Source organism: Trachemys scripta, chromosome 15 (assembly GCF_013100865.1).
Source record: "Trachemys scripta elegans isolate TJP31775 chromosome 15, CAS_Tse_1.0, whole genome shotgun sequence".
NCBI classification, from domain to species: domain Eukaryota; kingdom Metazoa; phylum Chordata; order Testudines; family Emydidae; genus Trachemys; species Trachemys scripta.
In genome coordinates this window covers 21,245,981-21,271,153 of record NC_048312.1, presented here as the reverse complement: position 1 = coordinate 21,271,153, position 25,173 = coordinate 21,245,981, and the positions used below count along the sequence as shown (strand labels likewise).

Below are 25,173 nucleotides of genomic sequence, written 5' to 3'. Positions count from 1 at the left end.
CACTAGGTTGGCGTTGAGAATTCTGTTGGTAGTGATCCCTCTTAAGTCAATGACTGATGTGGCAGAGGGAAGTGTACCAAATGAGACATGACCTGTTTGTCTGAGAAACACTGGGCCTCATTACAGGAATAACTGAATGTAATCAGCTGTTTACTGAGGCTGAAATTATCTTGAGTGCTTTCTGTTCCAAGAGAGCCATAAAGCCTATTTCCCATGGTTACACTGTGGTTTATACTACCCTGGAATTTCCATTGTGTCCCTGTGTTCTGACACTGATTCAGTGGCATAATTCTTTGTTTGGTCACTTCATGGGTGTAGTGCAGGCTGCTCATTTCTGATCTGGAACTAAAAGGAATGAATTGCACCTGATAAATAAATAAATAAATAATAAACCTGTGGCAGGAATTCTGAGCAGTATGCAAAAGACCTTAAAGCTCCACATTTAAGTCGTCTTCTTTATATCATTTGGTGACTTGATCTAATGGAAGAGGGACCTAGTGATGGGACAAATCTACTCATTTGGCTTAGGTGAATGCCACATAGTTTGCCTTTGGTATTTGGTGATAATGGAATACTGTTGTGACAAGAGATTTGGTGAGAGGGAGCAAAAGAGGGGTTGTGGTAGGGAGCCTCAGTGAAAGGTCAGTTGGCACTGGTGTCACTTGGGGGCAGCCATTTAAAGTATGTTTTGTTTGGATGGATTTTACTCACAGACCGTTAAGGGCTATATTCATGTCCCAATTGAATGCAATGTTTGTCATATTTCTAGCTGGAGCACAGCATGTAGTTCTCTCATCTCCATACCAGCTCTCTTTAACAAAGGTTATTTTTGCATTGAATTCCTTTCTTTGTTTTGCTTATAGGGCACAAGTGGGTGAGCTATGGGTTAAAAGTGAGAAGGTCACATGTGGGTACATCAGTGAAGATACCCGGGTAAGATTTTTAAAACATTTGTCTCCCTTTCTTTCAGCTGATGTTTCAGGGCTTCCAAACCAGTGTCTGGTCACTGTGCCATTGGCTGTAGCCATATTAGTGGTTTGGTAGCAGTTTTGTTGTTTAATATGTTACTGTGTGAAATTTGATGATCTCCTTTGGTTGCTCTTTTCTTTGGACTGAGGTTGCGATGAGCAGAAAGTAGGGCTGTCGATTAATTGCAGTTAACTTTCGCGATTAACTCAAAATTAATCACGATTAAAAAATTAACCACAATCGCACTGTTAAACCATAGAATACCAATTGAAATAATATATTATTTTTGGATGTTTTTCTACATTTTTGAATATATCTATTTCAGTTACAACACAGAATACAAAGTGTACAATGCTCACTGTATATTATTTTTATTACAAATATTTGCACTGTAAAAAACAAAAATAGTATTTTTCAATTCACCTAATACAAGTGCTGTAGTGCAATCTCTTTATCATGAAAGTTGAAGTTACAAATGTAGAATTATGTACAAAAAAACCTCTGAATTCAAAAATAAAACAATGTAAAACTTTAGAGCCTACAAGTCCACTCAGTCCTACTTCTTGTTCAGCCAATCACTCAAACAAACACATTTTTTTTTACATTTGCAGAAGATAATGCTGCATGCTTCTTGTTTACAAAGTCACCTGAGAGTGAGAACAAACGTTTGCATGGCACTGTTGTGATATTCTATTATTGTTTAACAGCGCAATTAATCACGATTAATTTTGTTAATCGCTTGATAGCCCTAGCAGAAAGCATTTATTAACTGGTTTTTGTTTTCTGAATAGGCAGAAAGGATAACATAGCTGCTGAAATGTAAACTCTGAACAAAATGGAATTTTACCAAGGGACAATGTGCTGCCCCATTCACTAACAGATACTTTAAGTGAAGCCCTTGGAAGTTCCTTTTCATTATTGCTTGCTCACAAGTTAATGGTGACACATGCTGCTGGCTGTGAAGGATGTGGGGAATAATAACAAATTCCATAAATCACATGATTAACACCATCAGTGCAATGAGTTCAACTATATTAAGAATTGCACAGGACTTTGAAAAGCAAACCCCTCAGAAGTTACTGCAGTGCTGTCTATCTAGTAGGCAGAACTTATGTGTAGCTTGATAATTAATGCCCATGTTAGAGAATGCTGGGATAACTGCTCAGGAGCTAAACAGCTTCCTTCTAGTTAATAGCGTTATGAAGCCTTCAACAGGTATGTCACCACTTGACACTATCTCTCACTCCTTGGTAGGTGGTGTTCCGCTCAACTTCAGCCATGGTTTACATCTTTATCCAGATGAGCTGTGAAATGTGGGATTTTGACATCTATGGTATGTAGATAACTTTTTCTCACTGACATGATTTAAATGTCCTACCTTGTCCATAGACAATGCATTGGAAATATGAAGTTAGGGTCAGTTGCCATTGACACCAAAGCTGTGCTTTTGTTCCCAACATCTAAAACCTTAGCCCTGTTTGTTGTCATTTGTCATGTTCCTTTCTCTGGTAACCTCAATAGTGACTCTTAATGCCTGTAAGGTGGGCTGCCCTGATGCTAATACAACTTTTTGTACTGGAACCTTCAAGGTAAAGTTACCTCAAAACAGGGGTGTGTGTGGGTTTGTGTAATAAAAATGGCAGCTTTCTGATGCTTTTATGTTGCTTTTGTTTTGTTTTTTGCAGGGGACCTGTACTTTGAGAAGGCTGTGAACGGTTTCCTTGCTGATCTTTTCACCAAATGGAAGGTACTGTTGCAGTTTCGTATGGAGCCTGCTTCTAAAAGAACAAGTCATCCCATGTATTTGTCCGTTCTCCAGTATCACTTGTTTATCTAATGTGCTGATAGCATCTTTAAAAAGAGCCACAAGCTGACTAGTCAAAGTTAAGACCCTGATTTTTTTTTTTTTGTACTCAATTACTGAGTCATCAATTGTAACTTCCAGTGGCCATGACTCCCTTAGCCCTGGACCTTCACAGACAAGGGCCTTGGCACCAAAAAGTTCAGTTTAAATAAGAAAATCACAGCAATCTTGAATAAGACACTTAAGATGGGTGTGAATGTGAAATCAACAAATTAGAGAGCAAGGATAGGTTTAAATCCCCAAGAGCTCTAAATCTTGAAAATGTCAAATGCATGCAAAGTGTGAATGACATTGCCAGGTGTCCAGGAGGCAAAAGGTGTGCTTGTTAGGGTTGTCTTATCTCCATGCTGCTTTTTGGCAATGTTATAAAATTGATAGGAGCTGTGTAAGACTTTATGCAGCTAGAAACTGTGAGATGTCTATTTTATTGTGAGTATATTTTGTTTTAATATTGGGAATGGGGGGAAGAGGATGAGAAGTTGCTCTCTGGTTATCCTATTGAATAGCTCAGTGTTTCTTTCTCTCCGTTCCTCACCTGGGCCATATTTCCCTTCTGAAGGGAGACTGAGAGATCTGGTCAGGGTGCTCTCTACAGCTCATTAGTGCCATTTGTTGGCACTACAGAACCTACACAGCAGTGTTGTACAGCCATATAAGCCCCGTGCATTGTTTACTACAGATGTATCAGTGTTTGTTCTCCTTTTGTTTGTGTTAATCTCTGCTCCCTATTCTTTTGTGTGTGTGCACTATTAGTTACTGATGAGTATGTGATTTCAGGGAGAACAACTATTTTTCTTTCCCCCCCCACTTCTTTCTATTCCTCTTGAACAGGAGAAGAACTGCAGCCATGAGGTGACAGTGGTTCTATTTTCTAGAACTTTTTATGATGCAAAATCCATAGGTAAGAAGCTATTGAATAATATTTTCTCCTCCTGCTACCTGTCTTCCCCCCCCCCTTTCCATACTCTTGCCTTCAGTCTGTCCCCCTTATCTCTTGGAGGCTGGTGTTAGCTAACAATAGTTTGTGCCAATGGGGAACTTAATTCCATTATTGGGTACTGTGTTCTGTAGTTCATTAGGAATGTGTTACGCAGGGGGTATCAGTGACCGTGGATGCTTCAGGAGATGCAGACATTCCTCTATCTTCCATGGTTTCATATTGCATATGTACAACTTGTACAACTCTGAGTCTATTTTTATTATTTCTGTTAAGTCCTTGTTCTCCTCAGAAATGGAGGGGAAGAGAAGGGATCAGTGTATCTGTAAACTTGCAGAGAACCTTATTTTCTTGTACCTTAACTCAAGTATATTTCACAAGGTGAGCACAGCTTCCCTCTTTGTGTTAGGTGGATGCACTCTCTGTCCAATGGAGTCCATGCCAAACACAGTGGGTGCTTGATCAGTCCCTGTGTGAATCCTTTAAGGAAAAACCTAACCTGAAAGGATGTAGGGCATATATGCAAATTGTTCCCAAAGTATTCACTCTTGTAGAAAGATCCCTGTGACTTCATTTTTAATCCAAATTTAATATTGTCAGAGAGATCTGATTTTTTTTCTTACAGATTTAGATGTACTCTAGAAATAACTTCCCTTTGATAAAAAAAGGGAGTAAGCGTATTGGGACCCCCTTCTGATTTCTGAATGAACCATCTTCATCTTTGCTTTCCTCTCCATTTCAGACGAGTTTCCTGAGATACACCGTGCCTCAATTCGGCAGGATCATGAGGGAAGATTTTATGAAGATTTCTACAAGTATATTTTCCCCTGTGATGGTTTTGTGTTTTAAGGGATATTTTTGAACAAACGCATATGTAATTCTTATTAATGAGACACGTTTCTTGCTAGAATACATCACAAGGGCAAGATCTTAGCACAATGAGAAACATCCCTCTCTGAGTCCTGGCAAATTGACCAGTTCTCCCCACACTCACATTTGCAGCTACTTAGTTATAGAAATCGATGACAAACTTCAGAGGCGTTAGGGCAGGGGTAGGCAACCTATGGCACGCGTGCTGAAAGCGGCACGCGAGCTGATTTTCAGTGGCACTCACACTGGCTGGGTCTTGGCCACCGGTCCGCGGGGCTCTGCATTTTAATTTAATCTTAAATGAATCTTCTTAAACATTTTAAAAACCGTATTTACTTTACATACAACAATAGTTTTAGTTATATATTATAGACTTATAGAAAGAGACCTTCTAAAAACGTTAAAATGTATTACTGGCACGTGAAACCTTAAATTAGAGTGAATAAATGAAGACTCGGCACACCACTTCTGAAAGGTTGACGACCCCTGCTTTAGGGCTTTCTCTGTAGTGCTAATGGTAGCATTTTATGTAAGACTTGGCTGTCTTTAGAATGAACTCTGTGGGGTGCCAGTGCTGAAACTTTGATTATATTTCCAGTTACATATTTGAGTCCTGGATCTGCTGATCAGGATGGGATATGGTTATTGAAGCTTTCGCCAGCTGGTAAAGTTCGTCTAACTTGGAATGCCAGTTCCTCCTTTAAAAAGAAATGATGCTTTTCCATATTAAACATAGAACATGTTACTATATTTCTGTCTTACATGTAGGCTATAATGTAAGATCTTGTATAAGCCACAGATTGTAAGGTCTTCAGGGCAGGGACCTTGCCTGCTTTGATGTTTGTACAGCACCTAGCACATTGTGGGTATGAATGGATACTAATACACATAATAAGATGGATGTCTGGTAGCTATCTCACCTGGGAGACAGAATTGTAGAAGTATTCACTCTCCTCTTTATCATTCACTTCCTCAAGCTGTAACTTGTGCATCCTTCTCTCCCTCTTAAAACTTCCTCTGAGAAGCCTCATGCTCTCCTTCCTTCTATGGTCCTCAAAAGTTGTGTTCCTTTTAGGGTTGTAGTACAGAATGAGAGACGAGAAGAGTGGACGTCATTGCTTGTGACCATTAAAAAACTTTTTATTCAGTACCCGGTGCTGGTGCGATTGGAACAGGCAGGTAGGGAGATCTTTTTTGTTTTTTGTTTTTTTTAATGAGACTTAGCTGCAAAGCTTCTAGCTCTGGGTCTAGCAACACTCTACACTGAGGTTGCCTGTTCCAATGCTTATGGCACAAATGACATTCTTGCTGGCTCCGACTGAGATGGCCTGGGAAGCACAAGTTCTGACTCTGTATAAGGGAGAGGTGTGGGAATAACTCTAAAGTGTAGGAAATGTCCATTTGTCTGCATATATTAAAAATGAAATTATTTCTTTCAATTTTTTGTCCAGATGGCTTCCCCCCAGGGTATAATTCTACCTCAGCACAAGGGAACTACCTGGAGGCCATAAATCTTTCTTTCAATGGTGAGTAGTGAAGAATAAACTTGTGCAGGGTATAGAGAGGAAGGACCACAGAAAGCTACAGCCAATAGATTTCTGTGGAGTGCTGCTTGCCTAGCATTAACCTGTGAAAGCAAGGAGGGGAAGACTATTTAAGGTGTCATGTTTTTCATTCAACAGTAACTAGTCTGTATCTATTCCAGTGAGAACTGGTATTCAAGATGAAAGATCTGAAGTTGGGCAGTTTAGGTTCTTGGAACCAACTGCAAAGCTTTGTCTGCATTAAATATTTTATTTTCCTTTGTCTAATGTGTATCGGTGTGGCTTCTAGACATCAGAGTCCTCCAGTCACCATAATGCAGTGGCTTTATTTTTTTGTAGAGAGGTATATCATACTATTTGATCCAGTTGCTCCCTGTGTTTGACATCTTGTCTAAGTGACAATAAAGCAAACTCTAGCAGACAAGACAGGCACCCATGTATATGCATGCCTACACCCATCATCTTTTGCCCTTCTTCCTACCTCTACTGCCAATCCACCATGCCTTTCAAAATCGGGGGAAACATTTTTGGTCATGGCCTTGTAGCCACTAACTGGCTGCATTCGTGTTTGGGGAAGGTTGCTTCCTGGCACCATCAGTAGTGAGTTATTTCTTGAGCACTCATGAAATCTTTAACATAATTTTATTTTAAAATATGTCTGTTCCTTGATTCTAATTTATCTCATAGTGTTTGACAAGCATTACATAAACCGCAACTTCGACCGGACCGGACAGATGTCTGTGGTTATCACACCTGGGGTGGGTGTGTTTGAAGTGGACCGTCTCCTCATGATCCTGACCAAACAGCGCATGATAGATAATGGTAAAATAGTTTTCATAACTAACTGGCAATGTTTTACAACCTCTGTGTATGCAAACAACCTTAATTTCATCCAGGTCCATTGCTTCCCTTAGCTCTCCAAAAGTCACCATCGCAAGATCCTGTATCCATCTCGAAGACAGTTTATAGCTGGAAGACTTATTTCCAAATTAAGTGCAATAATAGGCTGATTTTTAGAGGTGCTGCGCGCTTGCAGCTCCAGTTAGTTTCACTGGGATTTGTGAGTGCTCAGCACTTCTTAAAATCAGGCCATGAGGAACTTTCCGCTGAAAGACAATTTTATCTGATATGCATTAGTCATGGGGAAACTTTTCCTATCTCCCTTCCTGCACTCTGTATGGGTAAACCACAGCAATAACAACATCTGGGCACACCTATGCTCTCCATCATTTTTGGCATTGCAGATCACTGTCATGGAAGCAAATGCATTATGTTAAATATTAGACTAGAAAGAGCAGCCTGCTTATAATGAAAGCTGCTTCTGCTTCCTGGTAGTTAATGTGAAGAAAGCATGGGATCATTAGCAGTTTATTGTAATCAGATTTAAAAATTTGGTTCAAATGCAGCAGATTTATGTAACTTTAGCTAAGATTTATGACCTGTTTGGATGAGGCCAGCAGCAACAGTTCTGGATCATATGTGGTTTAACTCCTTCGTTTCTTTGTTTTCAGGGATTGGTGTAGATTTAGTATGCATGGGGGAGCAACCACTGCATGCTGTTCCACTCTTCAAGGTAACAGAATCTTGGCTCCCCTGAAAGTGCTGCTTATTGTGAGACTAGTTGGCCAAAACTCTCAGTAATTATTGCATCTGTGAACTCTCTCTTCTCTTAGCTGCACAATCGCAGTGGTCCCGGAGATTCTCGCTTAGGAGATGACTACAATATTCCACACTGGATAAACCATAGGTAGGTGTGTTGTAGGGGTGATAGGTAAACATCAGCTGGTGCTGAGCCTTCATGCTGCGTGTTCTTCTCCGCTGACCTGCTGAATTCTTCATTTCATTCCATGTTGTTAGTTTCTCCTGCTATGCATGCAAAGCACAAGTAGAGCAAAGTGTATACATACAAAATTTCGAAGGTTATAGAGCAACTTGTAAAGGAAGGAGTCTTGCTGAGGTTCCATGTCCAGCAGACCCATTTCTGTCTTTGAAGTTTGCTTAGGCAAATGCAGGAAGTTAAGCAAATCAGAATGGACTGGTCAGATCACTTCAACCAACTCAGGAGTAAATCCTGAATAAGCTATTATGGATAAGGAAAATGGGTCTGATGTGGGTAAAGATTGGAGCAGGTATATGATCCTAGTGAAATACTGAGGGCTGTAGTGTGATGTTCTCAACCACCAAGCCATGGTATGGTTATATTCCATTATTTTAAGTATCTTTTTGTTAAGTACTCTGACAGTATTCTCTGTTTTCATAAGAGGCTGGACCAAAGGTTGAATTACCCCCCACCACACATACACACAAACACACGTGCACACATTCAACAATATCCATATAGCTGCTGCTAGCATAGGTAAGTTTCCTCTTCATGTCTCTGCACGCCTGGGTGTCTTGACCAGTAACCACTTACACAGATTCTGTCATTTTCTGTCCTTCCAAGTAGATTGATCTTCTGATAGCTCTTTTCCTTATATGAAAGAGTGCTCTAGGACGTCTCATCTGAATCTTTTCTTACTGCAAGATACACATTATTGCAAATAGTTGACTGGTTGGTTGCAAATTCAAATGGGAGAAGCTTGGTGGGGGGAGTAGCTTATAAACAATTATGGCGCGATCATTAGGAGCAAGTAGATTAGGGAGAGAGTCACCAATGGCACATAGCATCATATCTTGCAAAAGTTAATGGAAGTGAACAATTTTCTGGAGAAAGAGGAAGGGAATGAGAGAGTTCAATTGTTAAATTATTGAGGTGAACTGTGAGTTAAGTTGCATTTGAGAGTCCTAAGGGTGGGGCTTTATAGATTCCAGTTTTTCTTGAACTAAAGTGCCTTTGTAACCATCTATCCAAATCTTTCCTCATGTCTACTTCATCTCTTTTCCAGAAAGAGCCTGGCTCAAAATTCTTCCCTTTTTCCCCAGTCAGTACAGGCAGGAAAATAACCCAAACTCAACACTTTTATTTAAAATGCTCATTTCCTAAAAGTTAACTAAACAAGCTTTTGTTTTTCCTTTCCAGTTTCTACACATCCAAAAGCCAGCTCCTATGTAACAGTTTCACCCCACGGATTAAACTGGCAGGAAGGAAGGTAGGCTGGTCGCTGGGTTCTCTTCTTCCTGTCATCTGGACAAACTGGTGCCTCCTTAGCTGAGGCATGGTGTTCAGTCCTTGTCTTTTCCACATGGCCTCTAGTCCATATTAATTCAATTGTGACCTAAAGGAACCCCTGCCTTCTTATCGTTCAAAAATACTTGTAATTCTTTTTGGTGCCAGGCTTCAGAGCCCTCTTCTAGCTCTGTCAGTTGTGACAAACTGGATTCTGTGCTAGTGACAGAATTCAAAGCTGTGATCCTTGGGGTACATCTGCACTGGAAATTAATGTGTAATAATAGCATGGTGTACGCATACTCATGCCAGCTTTACTCTAGCTAGTGCAGGTAACAATAGCAGTGTAGATGTGGCGGCATGAAACCCAGCACAGGCCAGCAACCCAAGCATGTAGCCAGAGTATCCAGCAAGCTTGTACTTGACCAGCTAGCCTGTATGGAAGCCCATGTTGCAATATCCTCATTTCTACTGTTACCCATGACAGTACCACACTGGTTACACCTTACTTTGCAGTATGTACCCTTCGTATGATAGGGATTATGAACGTGGGGCTAGTTTGAAGACTTGCGCTTCCCAGTATGGAGTGAAGGGAAGCTCATGGTATGTAAAAGTGAATTGTTCTAGCTAATATGGGATATTGGAAAGCCTCTGACTATCGTGGGAAAATTTGAGGGAGAAGGGACACTGGGGAGGAGGAGAAAAATGTCTCTGGGGGTTGTGACTGGGTGTCAAATTTCTGCATCACTGAGATGGACTGGCTGCCTTATCTGAGTCAGCAGAATAAACCTTGTAGTCTGATACCAAGTGTTAAGTCGGACCCTCAGTCACTGTGGGGTCAAATTTCCTTAGAACATGCTGACCTGTTTTTTTTTCTTTATCACATTTCCTGTGTCTGCTCCTCCAGCTGCTGACAGAGAAAGTGAAAAACGGTCGAGACCCCTGTGAGTAATTCAGTACTGGAATGACCCAGTTGATTTAAAAAAACAATAAATGGCTCTAGCAAGGCAAGTAAATTACAATGAAACCACTATTGATGGGATTGAAAAGGGGATAATTGCGGCAAAAGGCAGCAAAACAAGACACGTGTGTCCTGGGGTGCTGGTATAGGTATCTAAGCTGACTTCCTGGCATGTGATCAATAGGATAGGTTTTTAGCCCTGATTGCTTGTCAATGGCTAGAGGAGATGGTTTCAAGTTGATGTATAGGCCTTGGCCCTCTAGCAGTGTGGCTCGAAGGAAGGATGGGCCTTGATTGCCGTGCTTGAGGTGCTAGAAATGCCTTATATACAGAATTACATAATCTCTGGCTTTTCATACTGCAATACCACCTCTTTTCAGGAATGTGTGTGTGAACAGAAGGGGGAGTTATTTTGTCCTTACACATGAGGTCATTTCTGCAAACCTGCACATTCTGATTGGAGGGGGTCACAACACCTCATACAAATAGGAAGACTTGTCAGCGAATGAGTGAATGTAAGGGAGGAATTAATAGTGGGTCTAAATCGCTGATTCCCAGGTGATTGCTTTCCCAGTTGAGCTAATGGATCTGTTTCAGTTGTTCTATACACGACACCCTTCTATGCAGTTCCTTACCATATACACCACTACCTCGATATAACGCCACCCAATATAACACCAATTTGGATGTAACGTGGTAAAGCAGCGCTCCGGAGGGGCGGGGCTGCGCACTCAGGTGGATCAAAGCAAGTTCAGTATAACACGGTTTCACCTATAACGCGGTAAGATTTTTTGGCTCCCAAGGACAGCATTCTATCGAGGTAGAGGTGTATTTGCGGACAATTCCTCATCATGGGGGGGGAGGGATAGTTCAGTGGTTTGAGCATTGGCCTGCTAAACCCAGGGTTGTGAGTTCAATCCTTGAGGGGCCACTTAGGGAACTGGGGTAAAAATCTGTCTGGGGATTGATCCTGCTTTGAGCAGGGGGTTGGACTAGATGACCCCCTGAGGTCCCTTCCAACCCTGATATTCTATGATTCTATGATCTCTGAAGTGATAGCTGGCTGCTTCTAATTTGTCCAGCAATCTCAGATTTTTAATAGTAATTATAAATGAGACTCCAGTATTAAATGTTCTGTGTTCCAGCATTAGGGGCTCCTAAAGATGCTGAGAATGCCCTTCCCATTCAAGTTGATTATGATGGCTATGATGCCCAAGTGTTCAGACTGCCTGGCCCATCCCGAGCCCAGCGCTGTACCACTTTCAGGTAGGAAGCTTTTAAGCAAACTGATTCTGGTTCAGCTTCACCACTTCAGTGCATTTGCCGACATATATAAAACGCTCTTGGGAAAGATGGGGAAGGCTGAACACCAAGAGCTTGGTCTGAGAATAATGTTTAGAACTAATATTTTCAGCTGGTATCGGTGAGCTTCCTGCTGGCGGCCTTCCCACCATGTTGCTGTGAAGCCATACTAATGCTATGGGAGCAAGTAAAAGGAATAACTCTCAATATATTTCCATCCAATTTAAATTTTGCTTGCTTGTTCAAACAGAAAAATTATTGTAGCCATCTCTCTTTTTCCTGTGCTCCTGTCAGATTTTGCAAGCTAAACATGGTTAGGCTGGCTTCATACTTGAATGACTTTTGAGGAAAACATCGGAGCTGCTGGAAGTGGAAATGGTCATTCAGAGATTGGTGCTCTGTCCTCTGAGATGATACCAAACAGGGTGGGTAGGGGGTGTAGAATTCCTTAACAACTGAAAGGGTTAATTTCTGGATGTGAATTGAAATAGAGCTCATGACCATGGGGTCACTGAAAATTTCTGTGGCATTCCTCCTGAGTAGGGTGTTCATCCTGATGTCCTGGCCAGATGCTTTTTTTGGCTAATTACATTCAATCTCCCTAAGTTCCTGGTGCAGTTTCATGAAGATGGGCCTAATGGGGCTGCTTCAGAGTGTCATCAGTTATATCTTTCCTTCAGGGCTTCGGAGGCATTGTATTGGTCTAGGGGAGCTTTGTATACAAACATCTGCATACATGGATTCATTCACTCATGTAATGAGCTGATAGAGCTCAGCTTGGAAAGATGCCAGTACCTTTTAAAGACCTTTAATTTAATTTTAAGGGAGCTCTAGAACTCCCTGGCCAGTCTAGTTTTCTAGCTGTGTAGGGCCTGGTTCCTTCCAAATCCCATCAATGCCATGGCTGGCTGGATGGCTGCAGAATTGTGGGAGGTGCTGAGCAGGCTCCCTTTGGAGCACTGCTGCCTAGCTAGGAGATTGCTAGTGTTCAGTATCCTATGTTGTTGGATAACTATTTAATATGCTAGCTAGGGAAGGCAAATGTGCCATTGCGCTCATATATTCAAAGATGGTGACACTAACTCTTTACCACTATGCTTGGATTCAGCTATCAGTCTTCAGGTTTCTGGATAAGTGGGAAGCTGTTGGATCCTCTTGATTTGCCCAGGAAGTGGGATTTCACTTCAGTGCTATTGAACCTATGTATCCTTCAGTAGGTCTGCGAGGGAGAGAGAGAGCCGCACCAGGAAGAGCTCTAGCTCTTATGATGTCTCATCCAGCCCTTCCGTGCAGAGCCGCACCCTGCTCCCAGAGGAGGTGAGGAGCCAAGCTTCCGATGACAGCTCCCTGGGGAAGATCTCCAACATCTTGATGATCCCAAGGCCTCATTTGCACCAATATGAAGTCAGCAGCTCCTTGGGCTACACCAGCACCCGAGGTCAGACTGTGGCATGAATGGAGATAGGGAAGTCCCTTTGGTTGTGGGGTAGGAAGAGAGAGGTCCTGAGTTCAAGTCAGTCACTTCCAAAGCAGCACAGAGGGGGCAATTTTCACTTCAGCCTTCATGTTACAGCTTTGAAAATGTGTTTATCCACAATGCACACTTCTGCGCTCTGGGTTCAGTGCTGTCTCTCTCTTTATACTCGTCCAGTTCCCTATTGTGTTCTTATTGGCTCACCCTATATAGGCAGGTTTCAGAGTGGTAGCCGTGTTAGTCTCTATCAGCAAAAAGAACAGGAGTACTTGTGGCATCCTAGAGACTAACAGATTTATTTGAGCATAAGCTTTCTTGGGCTAAAACCCACTTCATTGGATGCATGCAGTGGAAAATACAGTAGGAAGATATATATACATGGAGAACATGAAAAAATGTGTGCTGCCATATCAGCTGTAACGAGAGTAATCAATTAAGGTGAGCTATCATCAGCAGGAGGAAAAAAAACTTTTGTAGTGATAATCAGGATGGCCCATTTCCAATAGTTGACAAGAAGGTGTGAGTAACAGTTGAGGGGGGAAAATTAGCATGGGGAAATAGGTTTTACTTTACTTTATTTACTTTTTTCATGTTCTCTGTGTATATATATCTTCCTACTGTATTTTCCACTGCATGCATCTGATGAAGTGGGCTGTAGCCCACGAAAGCTTATGCTCAAATAAATTTGTTAGTTTCTAAAGTGCCACAAGTACTCTTAGTTCTTTTTCCTATATAGGCATTGATACTGATCTGCCCATTTCCCTTCCCTGGTAACATCTTCCTTTAAGAGATCTATATTCTTCTATGTCCCCTCCTACCTTTGGATCATCTGTGATATGGATATGTGCAACTAATGTTTCATTTTCCAAGCCACTTATGAATCTGTATAATACAATTGCTCTCAGCAGTGGGTCCTGTGGAACCCCCTTTATAACTCCTCTCCATGAGGATTTACTGTCATTAACTATAACTTTCTGGATCCTTCCTCCTGCCAGCTAACAGAACCATTTTGCTATGTTAGCACTGGTGCCTACCCTTTTTATTAATTTCGTCCTCTGACAGAATGTGGTGCCTTCTCCCAAGCCCTGCTGAAATCTAGGTAAATTGCACTCTGTCCACCCTTCACCAGTACTTTGAAGCTCTTTAGAAGAAATCAGTCAGATTTTTTTTTTTTTTAACTCAATCTCCTCTTAATGAACGCTGCTTATGCTTTCCTTTTCACTGAGGTCTTGCCATCTCATCTGACACCAGTATCTGCCCTGTGATAGGAGTTGGACGCACTGGCCTGTAACTGCCTACTGTCCTATTAAAAACTTACTACTGCTTTTGCTGCTTAAGTTCTCCAGTACTTTTCCTATATCAAGCAATATATAAAGATAGTTTCCTTAAAAGTAAAGCAATATCTGAGGGAGGGGGTCAAAGACTTGGATTCTATTCCCATTTCTACCACTGACCAACTGTGTGACCTTAGGCAAGTCACTTCCCCTCTGAGTCTGTTTCCCACTGTAAACTGGGGATAATTGATACTTACCTTTTGTAATGTACTTCATCATCTATGGATGAAAAGTGTTATATAAGCTAGCTAGCTATTATTGGGTTCTTAAGAGTTCTGCAATAGAGCCCATCTGCTCCTACTGATGGATATCCGTGTGTGTCATCTTCTGTAACCTGGAAACTATCCCTCTTGCCTCACTAAACCTGATATAGGAGCGTCTGCCCCATATGGGAAGGTTCTTAAGCCTCTTCTTCCCCCTTCTCATTTTTTGCTATAACTATGCCCAGGATGCATTCTATTAGCTCTTCCATTTCTATTTCTGCCACACCTGTTTTCTTCTTTAATTGGATCTTCCGTTTTACTGCTTTTGGGAGCTCTGTTTCCTTATTAAATATCCTTTTTCCTTGTTGTTTGCAGTTTCTTCTGCACTCCACGCTTTTATTGCCTTGAGTTTCCTCGTGCATAGTCTGGACCTTTTTGTTGTATTCTCAACTTCTTCACTAACTTTCCCTTAGGTGCCCTGTATGCCTTTGTCTAAAACACTTCTTCTGCATTCTCCAATCCTCACCACTTCCTTCATTTCTTTCCTTCATTTACACTTAATTCTAAATAGATGCTTTTGTGCCGTGCATCAGATAGTAGTGGCTTAAACGAGCTCACCAAGATCTTGTATCCTGTGGTGAAAGCATGCTGTAGTTTAATGATTCCTACCACTTCTTTCAATGGTTGAAACTGCCCATTTTTTTTTTTTTTAAATGGAGTACTTTACTTCCTTAGATCTCCCCTTTGCCCAATCTCCTATAATTTCGCTGTAGTTGCTCTCTTTAAATTTCTGCTTCATCATCAATATTTTGTTATAACTTGTCAGGAATGTCTTGCGTTCTGGGTGAGAATCCCCTGTTTATTATTGAAAAAGAAGAAATAACAGTTCTTCATGGCTTGTTTAGAAATTGCTTCCTCTCTGGCTTTCCTACTGTAATGCTTTTAAATGCAGAAAATCCTGGTTCTGTCTTGTCTGGACTCCCATTTATAGTGTAATTTCTGGATTAGTACCTTCAGCCTCCCACTGCACATCCCCACTTGTCCTAGTGGCCCTTGTTTTACTAAGTAGTGCACTAAGTGTGGCTTTTGTTTGGTCTTATGTTAACTGAAAATTGTGTTTCGCAGATGTCCTTGAGAATATGCTAGAGTCACAGCAGCGAGACTCCAGCGCACCAGGGAGGTTTCATGTAGGCAGTGCAGAATCCATGCTGCACATTCGTCCTGGGGGGTATACACCACAGCGGGCATTAATAAATCCCTTTGCACCATCCCGTATGCCCATGAAACTCACATCCAATAGGAGGCGTTGGATGCACACTTTTCCTGTGGGTGAGTCTGTTATAGTATGTTTTTTGAAACGGTTAAAGCTCTGAGCTTTAAACATGGGGAGGGCACCCCTCTAGATAAGCTGGCAGAGTGAACTGTTCTGGTTTCCTGAGGTAGAATGCAGCACAATGGGGACTGAGCCAGGTACTGACACAACCTGATGCCCTTTTGTCTCTTGGGAATGTTGTCATCTGCTAGTGTCCTCAGTGCTTGGAGCAAATTTATGGAAGATGAAGGAGATGGAAGCCCAGAGTTCTCCTTTTTTATTGTCTGCAGCAGATGGGAATTTCTGATGGCCTTTATTAGACAGGAGATTCTGGCAGGACTGTGACTGAGCTCAATAAGGAAATTATTATGGAAGTGCACACCTTTATGTTCCAGGTTCGAGATTCAAATTCTGAACTATGCCCAGTTTGCCTTGAGTCTTGTAAAAAGGCCTTCCAAAAAGTGTCTCTGTATTTTAGAATGAGAATCTTCAGTATTTCATTTGATACCTCCTGCAGGTTGAGAGGACTGTGTCTCACAACATTTCCAAGGGACATTGTAGTCCTCCGTATCAATTAGTGGTGCTTCTGCTGTGGAGAAGGAGTTGGGGATGAATTGGGGAAAACTAACGCAACGAGAGAAGATTGGGTGAGACTGATAAATATATAATTGGATAGGTCCATCAGGAGAAGCAATCCAGATCCACCACCAAACTCGTCAGAACATGGCAGAAATGCAGGGCAACGGGCAGCGGGATCTGACGCACTCCTCCGCTGAGCTGCTGGAACTAGCCTACCATGAGGCAACTGGCAGGTAAGGCCATCGCCCAAGTAAAGAAATTGATCTGAGTTTTAAAAAAAAGTGTGTAAAAGGCTAGCCACATATCGGATAAAGAAAATAAAGGTTCAGGACATACATATTTTGTTGTATGCAGCATCAGCGCTGTGTACATATGCCACAATTTTTATTGTCAGGCATAAGGCCCCAGGAGCAAGCATGGAAATAGGGCTTATTTTCCCGCAGTTCATGCATACTTAGGTTACTTCTTGCTGAATGTCTGAGACCCATAATCAGGCCAGTGTATCGCCCCTGGGATCATCCAGGAAATGGCCATGGCAGGTGCCCCAGGCCTTCAATAACTGCCTTACTACTTGGTGCAGGGAAGTGGTTCCTATCTCAAAAGCTGTAACTTGCCATTCCAGAGAAGTATATTTCGAGCATAGGGAAGGGCTTTGCCTTATAATACTGTTTAAGCAATTTCAGCCCTACCCCTCTTTTCCCCCACTACTGAGACCTGGTGAGAAATAAAGCCATGTTTGACAGGATAGGGAAATGTGAAAAATGCAATGCAAGAACTGGACTGCCTGTAAGAATGGCTAGCTGTTCTTAAATTAAAGATTTCTGTTTTCCTACAAATCTCATTCAATGCTCATTCTATCGAGGTAGAGGTGTATTTTGCTTACACAGACCTGCGATATCAGCATAGTCATTGCACCTTGACCCCTGAGAGAGCTAAATCATTCAGTAGTCACTATGTATATGATTTTTTTTTTTTAAGTTATTTCGGAAGTTAGTCTAGATCTAGTGATGGGTCTATCTGCTGAGCTGCACAGTTACCCTCCCCCACTCCTCCCACCAAGGTATTCCCGTACTAGCTTTTTAGCTACATCTCTATTAACAAGGTCTTTATTATTTCCTGTATCAATGTTTTTCACTTTTTTTCATTAAAGTTTTTTTTAATGTTCAGTAACTTAATCACTTTAGAATTGTCATTAACTTAATCTCTTTCCTCCGTCATTAACTTTAATGGGTCTGTTTCCTTTCAAGCATTACTTTCTCTGATGTCTTAGCCCTGGTGTACACTGGGGGAAGGGGAAATTGATCTAAGCTACACAACTTCAGCTATGTGAATAACATAGCTAAAGTCGATGTACTTAGATCGACTTACCGTAGTGTCTTCACTGCAGTGAGTCGACTGCTGCCGCTCCCCCGTTGACTCCGTCTGCGCCTCTTGCAGCGGTGGAATACAGGAGTCAATGGGAGAGCGATCGGGTCGATTTATCGCATCCAGACTAGATGTGATAAATTGACACACACATCCCGCTGGATCAATCGCTGCCCGCTGATCCGGTGGGTAGTGTAGACATACCCTTTGTAAAAGTCCATATTGTTCCCCTTTCATCTCTTGGCTGACATTAACTTTTACTTTTTGCTGCTCTGGCATTTCCCTTCAAGCCCTCGCTATGATTGACCCTCATTGTTTTGGTTTCCTCTCCCTTCTTTATTTCCATTACAGTGTTGTTTCACTCTCCAATCTTTAAGCAGTTTTTCAGGAAGTCACACTGGTTAATTCTTCTGCTTTGCAATTTTCTTTTCCAGACAAGTCTTAGTCTCACCTTTAAGCAATGGTGTCTTTTACAATTCTCTAACCTCCTCCCACTCATGATGGATTTTAATATTCCCATTACTCTACGCTTACCAAGTTTTAGTTCCCAAATTTTGCTTTTTAAAAAAGAAATCTATACACGCTGCATGATACTTCATATGAAGCCTTTCCTTATATGTTAAATTATGGTCACTAACATCAGGCTTTCCTACTCGCATATTCTCAGTTGGTTCCTCCCTACTGAACATAAATAGATCCATGGTAGATTTGGACCTGGTTGGAATTTCCATTTTTTAAAGTTGGACCTGTGCATAACATGGGAATTTTCTTCATCCTTGTTTAGCTGTATTTGTCTCCTAGTGGATGCATGGGTAGCTAGTTATCTATGAAATCCACTATCCTGTGAGAATATAGTATAGGTCACTGCCAGAGATTGGGTACCAAATTATAGGGATCAATATTCTGCATTGGTACAGAATCTCCTAAGATCCCTCCAGGCCTGTCCTGGCCCCTGTGTGTTGTATGGAGCATTGATTCACCAAAGGCTGAGCTTAGACCCCAGGTTGCTTTTGCATCTGAGTTTTGATTAAAAGACTTGACCTAACTCTGAGAGGCGGTATTGTTTCTCTGTAATGAACCAATCTGCCAGCATCTTGTTCTCTCCAGGCACATCACTTCTCGTCATCCAGATGACAGCATCTCCTTCCTGAGCTTCAGTGGAACGGATGAGTTTTCAAGCAGTTTGGTCGGCAGTAATGGTGCAGGTAATAAAGTACTAGTCAACAGAGCAGGCTTGGGGGTTTTAAATAGAAGTATGAAAGGACTAGTGATATGGAGCTATGGGAGGATGCTATGTAAGAGGATAACTGTCATCAAGTAACAGAGCTAGGAACCATGGAACATGGGTGGGTCCAGGAGCTACAGGATACAGGTGATGAATATACTAAGCACTTTAATAGTTCCAAACTAATATACAACTGTACATTGAGCAATTAATGTCCATTATCCCCTCATTGTTTTGTAGCTGTCTTTCTGCTCCTCTAGTTACATTTTATAAATTTCTTGGTATAGAAAAGATGTCCATTGTTTGTTTGTGCTTAACAAATAAGCTCTTACTGTGTGTTCAGTTGAAAGTAAGGTAATCTGCGCCATTAACGCAAAATCTGGTGTCCAGACATTGGGGGGAGCAGGGAAAAGGAGCAAAATTTTCTCTAATGCTCCATGATGTACTTTACTGTGCTATACTATATTGAGTGTTTGCCTTCTTGGGTTAAAACAAAATGAATCTGAATATGTATTGAAATATCTGAGTTGCTTGTTTGAGATGATTCCATCTCTCTAATAATTCTCAGAGAATAAAGTCTGAGGTAATCAGCAGTGAGCTATAGGCTTCAAGAGAAGTTGTAAATCGGGTTTTCCATTTTGAACTGTAGGTGCTGGTTGCAGAGCTTTTTACAGCCTTTACGGCCCAGATCCAACAAAACAGTTAAGCATGGTGCCTGTTTTTTAAACAAGATTACATAATGTGATTAGCTGCTTTTTTGGATTTGGGCCTGTGTGAACAATTGGATGAGGATCTGTACTTGAGGAAATAAGATGCACTTTTGAACATTAAATTGCAGATTATTAGGAGTGTGTCTCTTATACTGAAAATTACTGAAAGTTTCAAAATTCCTTCTGAATCTCTTAAAGCCAGTAAAACAAATTTGCCAAACTAAGCATTCAGTTGCAGTAACTGTCTGTTTGTGGCCTAACTTTTCAAAGTATCATCTACTATTTAGATAAAACATGATCAATGGTAGAATTTCCCAACACTTGGAACAGAGTATTTTAGACTCCCCTTGTTCTCTTCTTCTTTCTAATTTCACAGGTTCATTTTGAGCTTTTGCCCTCCAATGTATAGTTATGATTTTTGCACTTATTACACACATCCCTCCACACACTACAGTGTCCAAAACAGTTTGCTAGCAAACTTACTGCCAATAACATTTCTTTGCAGCTATAATTGTGTGGAAATCCATATCAGTTAACTAATCACTGTAAAGTTATTTCTATTTCATGTCCTTGCCTGGGTTTCATTTGAACGTGGTTAATTTTCTTACCTTACTTTTATATCTTACAAGTTGATTTCATATTTTTGTTCTGGTAGTTGTTGGATTGCACCTCAAATACTGTATATAATTTGTGCAACATGAATGCACAGAATATATAATTTTTCCTAGTAATAATTTTTTTCCCTTTTTCAACTGTATTGTTTTGAGAAGCCTCAAAACCGCTGTAACAGACACATATGTGATTTATAGGCAAAATTATGTCTATAGTTATCATGCTTCTTAAAATTCCCTATTAGCGTCTCTTCGTAACTGAACTCTCTAATGAGCTGAAGCCACTACTGCATGGATGTGACTCCAGCCTATATCTTTCCATTTCCTATGCCATGAGTCATCCAGAACAGATCTTTCCAACAAGATTTTTAGTGAATCACATCAGGGCATCATGCTCCTGCCTACAGTATAGTTCATTCAGGTATTGCAACATGTGCCTCCTTAGTAAAAAGTTAGCCCAACTATTTACATTGGCATTCAACATGTTATCTGTATTGTCCAGCAGATGCCAGATGACAGTTTAGAGAAAACAAGTCTTATTGCATTTTCCTAAGTGGATGGCGGATGTCATTAATGGGTTTGACGCAAGATTAATGGCAACTTGTCCTTGCCTCCTCTTCTGATTTCCTGCCATCATCATGGAATCAAAAACCCATCTGTTCTTACAGTAATTGCTATATAATGTAGAGAACATGATTTTCTTGGATATTCATTTATTGGATAAAGCGGCGGGTTCCAACTTTATAAAATCAGCCCCTGTGAATATTTAGAAACTCTGCCCAGTACGTGTTCTCCAAGTTAGCTGAACTATGAGTCCATTTCATATCATTAACACTATAGTTAAGATGTTAAACACAAAAGTTTAAATTCTGCAGTCAGTTACATTAGCATAAATCCATAGTAACTCAGTTTAACTCAATGTTCGTTTTGATCAAGTCTAGCACAGAGAGGAAAATTTGGCTCAAAATCTGAAAATGCCCACAACAGTTGTAATTTTTCCCTCTTGATCATGGGTATATTGTCTTTTCCCCTTTCTCATAGAATGGTGCAGAAAGTACAGTTTATAAATGATTGAATGTCCATATTTTCAGCACCTTGGTTACTTTATCATCCACAAATATTCTCCACTTAAAGCTATTTTAGCGGTGGTTTGGTTTTGCAGATGTAATCTATTGCAATAATTCTTAGAGGGTTATCGCTTTCCAAATTTCCAGCTCAGCAAGTGCCGAGGCAGCCAGATAGAGCTAGACTGGCTGAATCCAGAGGATCATCTGTTTTTTTTTTTTTCTCCTCAGAAAGCCATGTACACTGGTGGTCTGTGTCTAAAACATCTGGGCTACCTTGAATCCCCATAATCTACTCTCATAAGTTATTTGAACTCTGTAGTAAATGTGATTTTTTTTCTCTTGTGCTATATAAATATTTCTGTGGCAGTTTCCATTGTTTGTTTTTACTAACTTTAACATCGTCCTCGATACGTTCTATATGTATTAATTCGTCTCACTTTTTTCCCTTAAGTAAGAAAAAAATCTAATAGAAACATCCTGCGTGTTCAAAAAAAAGTGCCCAATTTAGGAAAAATTGGGTTAGCCTTTAAATGTGAAATCTAGAGGTTAGCAAGCTTAATAATTATGGGTAACTCTCAATTGTTTTTTATTGCAAGCATTTATAAAGCTGCCCGTCACCATGGTATCCATTTTAGTACTGGGCCACTTTAATTGAATTTAAAGATGGTGGCTTTTTATGTGTTGGGTGTTTTTATATATTTTATGTTATGCAGTGCCCTGAATATCTTGGGGGTTGGGAGAGACATTATACAATTACTTTGAGCTTTACGCACGTTTGTGTGAATTTCTCTTGGAGGAAGAGGAATGAATGTTATGCACAAATGATTATTTGTAATAAAATACATGTCTGCCTCTCATAGGGATGAACCTCAGAACCCAGAACAAAGATTCATTGGAAGATGCTGTTTCCACCTCTCTGAATCCAAGTAAGCGGGAGGGGAGGGTTGGGCAGGAGGCCTGGGTAGACAAGGGCTGGGGTGTGTGTACATGCAGAGGCATTAGGGATTGGTGAGCAAGGAGTTGGGAGTCTAGTGAGGCCTGGTCTACACTTAAAAATTAGACCGAGGTAGCTATGTTGCTAAGGACTGGGGAAAATTTCATGCGCTGAGCGCTGTAGTTTGGTTGACCTAACCCCCTGTGTAAAGAGGGCAGGTCGACAGAAGAATTCTTCTATTGACCTAACTACCACCTCTTGGAGAGAGTTTTCCATCAGTGTAGTTAATCTAACTTCATTGATAGAAAAACCGCTTCCCTTGATGCAGTATTAAACTACGGCACTGCAGCTGAGTATGCGGCAGCAGTCCGGTTTACATTCTGCTTTCCTGTGATTGTCAGTGGCTCTCTGTGGAGCCCTTATATACTATGGCTTTACATGTTCCTGTCTAAGAATTCATTAAATCAAAAGCTGTATCATTTCCTGAATTCATCCTCTGCCCATAATTTTTACGTAATGAGCTAAAGAGGCTGTTGGACTCTCCTGATCTGCCTCTGAACCATAAAGGTTCTGTTTGGTGCCAGCTGGACAATCTAATGAAAGAGAAGGAAGGCCAGCATTTTATGTACAAGATACCCTTTACTGAAGCTTATATGCCTCCATCTATTACAAGAGTGAGGGCATGGCTCTGCTTCAGAGAACATTTCTTGCAACAGTTTGTCTTGTATCAGTTTCTTGCAACAATATTTCCCCCCTCATTAATGTTAAAATAAAATGTTTAAGGTAAAGTAAAACAGCTTTATCGATGAGATCTGTGCAACAATGATTTATGTAACAGTAATCGCCCAGCGCTCTTAGGGCAGGTTGATTCAGGCATCCCTGGACAGATGATTGATGTAGATTATTTGATGTTGAATTATCTGTGTTATAGATCTCCAGAATCTTACAACAATAGTCTAAATTTAGAGGGGTGTGGGGGGAAAGCAGGTTACAAGATACTATTTTTCCTTTCTTCCCACCCCTTCTGGCTGTCTTCTATTTTTATAACTGTAGAAATGTTCTCTTTTCTGCTGCTGTATGCTACCTATTCCAGAAACAGGCTGTCATTCTTTCCCTCACCAACCTCTCCTACAATCATCCAGGAGGAGGAGCTGGTCTGATTTGCTTGTCCAGACTTGGAATGTTGATTTTTTTTTTTCTTTATATGTTTCATAATATGAAATTGCACCTGATCTGCAGTAACCTCAGCAGCTATTTCAGCTCTAGCTTACAATCAACAGATAATTTAAGGTATTAACTTTGAATCCCATTTGCATGATGGGATTGAATTAGCATGTGCACTGCATTGTTTAACAAACTGTGTCTTTCTCTCCCTCCCCTTTTCTCTCTTACTCGCCTTCCTTCCCTCCCCATCCAACCTGCTGGTGACTTTCATTCATATCTTACACTTACCTTTCTTTCCAACTTTCCTCTCTTCACACATCCTTCTTCTCCCTCCCCACCCCTAATTTTTCATGCGTGACCACACGTGCCCCCATTGTCTTCTCCCCATGATGCAACGAGGCAGTTCTGACACTGTCTGCTCCCCCTGTAGTGCCAGGCTTCTGTTGTACAGTTGGGGTGGACTGGAAATCTCTCACTACTCCGGCATGCCTTCCTCTCACCACGGACTACTTCCCAGACCGCCAGAGCTTGCAGAATGACTACACTGAGGGCTGCTATGATCTGCTCCCAGAAGCTGACATTGACAGGTTTGTGCCAACACCACCTCTTGTACAGTCTCTTGCATTGAACCAAAAGGTTCCAGATAATCCCAGGCAGGAATAATCTGGTGGAAAATGAACATTTTGTGACTTTCATACAATATATAGAGTTGCCAACATGGTTGGCAGTGGAATAGATAACCTTTCTCTCTAGATGACAGCTTTGCACCTTTGTCCACTGGTAACATCTGTCAGTTTTGCTTCCCTCTGGATGTTTGTTAGACATTAGTTTGGGTACAAAACTTGACATGGTTGTTTGTTTTTAAAAAATACAACCCCCATATTTCTTGTGATAAATGTCCTGGAATACTGAGTATCTCTTTTTAAAATAAATAAATAAATAAATAATACCACTCCTCCACCCCGTTTCCAGAGATACTTTGTTGGGAGAATTTTGGAAGGAAAACCATCGTGGTGTGATAAACCAAAAGAGACACTGAGATTCTCTTGCAATTCTGCAGTAGCCACCATATAGCAGAACACTCTCCCCAAAACCATGCCGCTTCCCTTCAACATCTCTGAAACTTCCCACCAACTATGAAGTAACAAAACAGTTATGTTGACTACTGCCCTGCTAGGGAGGAATAAAACCTCTCACAATGAGAGACTAAAATCTTACACTTTAGGCACTTAGAAGGTATAATAAATGGCTTTATTAAAGTAAATTAATCTGCTTGGAGAAATGTCTGCCCCTCTAAGAGCAGGATACCAGTGTTCAGGAGAAAAAGGGAATATAGGGGCTGTTGGCTACAGCACAGCACCAGGAGTGAGGGCTTCTGGGTTTTATAATAAGCTCTCCTGCTGATTGGCAATGATGAGCCAATCTTTTAACCTCTTTGTGCCTTAAATTGCCCCTTTCTGAGGAAGGAAAGTATTCTCCCCATTTTAAAGGTGTTTGAGTTTTAATTCATGTTACCGAGCTACTTTGAGACTCTCTGATGGAAAGTCTTATAGAAGTGAATATCATTATGAATATATTTGCTAAATAGTACGAGTGCTGAAAAATACAACTGTCAGAAATTTAACTGCTGCTGTTGTAAATA

General features: G+C 41.0%; 1 protein-coding gene across 8 annotated transcripts in view; it reads left to right on the top strand.

Moving 5' to 3' along the window:
• The window catches only part of DEPDC5 (DEP domain containing 5, GATOR1 subcomplex subunit), a 61,438-nt gene that overhangs the window by 7,939 nt on the left and 28,326 nt on the right, over positions 1–25,173 (top strand). For 3 of the 8 annotated variants that reach the window (XM_034790626.1, XM_034790622.1, XM_034790627.1), the window contains exons 5-23: positions 864–933; positions 2,224–2,302; positions 2,655–2,716; positions 3,665–3,734; positions 4,513–4,585; positions 5,716–5,819; positions 6,092–6,166; positions 6,872–7,006; positions 7,696–7,757; positions 7,858–7,931; positions 9,204–9,273; positions 10,198–10,234; positions 11,397–11,517; positions 12,768–12,991; positions 15,690–15,893; positions 16,553–16,688; positions 18,928–19,025; positions 22,294–22,359; positions 23,935–24,118. In XM_034790626.1, coding sequence (XP_034646517.1) covers positions 864–933; positions 2,224–2,302; positions 2,655–2,716; positions 3,665–3,734; positions 4,513–4,585; positions 5,716–5,819; positions 6,092–6,166; positions 6,872–7,006; positions 7,696–7,757; positions 7,858–7,931; positions 9,204–9,273; positions 10,198–10,234; positions 11,397–11,517; positions 12,768–12,991; positions 15,690–15,893; positions 16,553–16,688; positions 18,928–19,025; positions 22,294–22,359; positions 23,935–24,118 — 1,944 coding nt within the window. Of the gene's footprint in view, positions 1–863; positions 934–2,223; positions 2,303–2,654; positions 2,717–3,664; positions 3,735–4,512; positions 4,586–5,715; positions 5,820–6,091; positions 6,167–6,871; positions 7,007–7,695; positions 7,758–7,857; positions 7,932–9,203; positions 9,274–10,197; positions 10,235–11,396; positions 11,518–12,767; positions 12,992–15,689; positions 15,894–16,552; positions 16,689–18,927; positions 19,026–22,293; positions 22,360–23,934; positions 24,119–25,173 lie in introns of those variants that run through there. The other 5 variants (XM_034790629.1, XM_034790625.1, XM_034790623.1 and 2 more) reach the window with 4 other exon arrangements.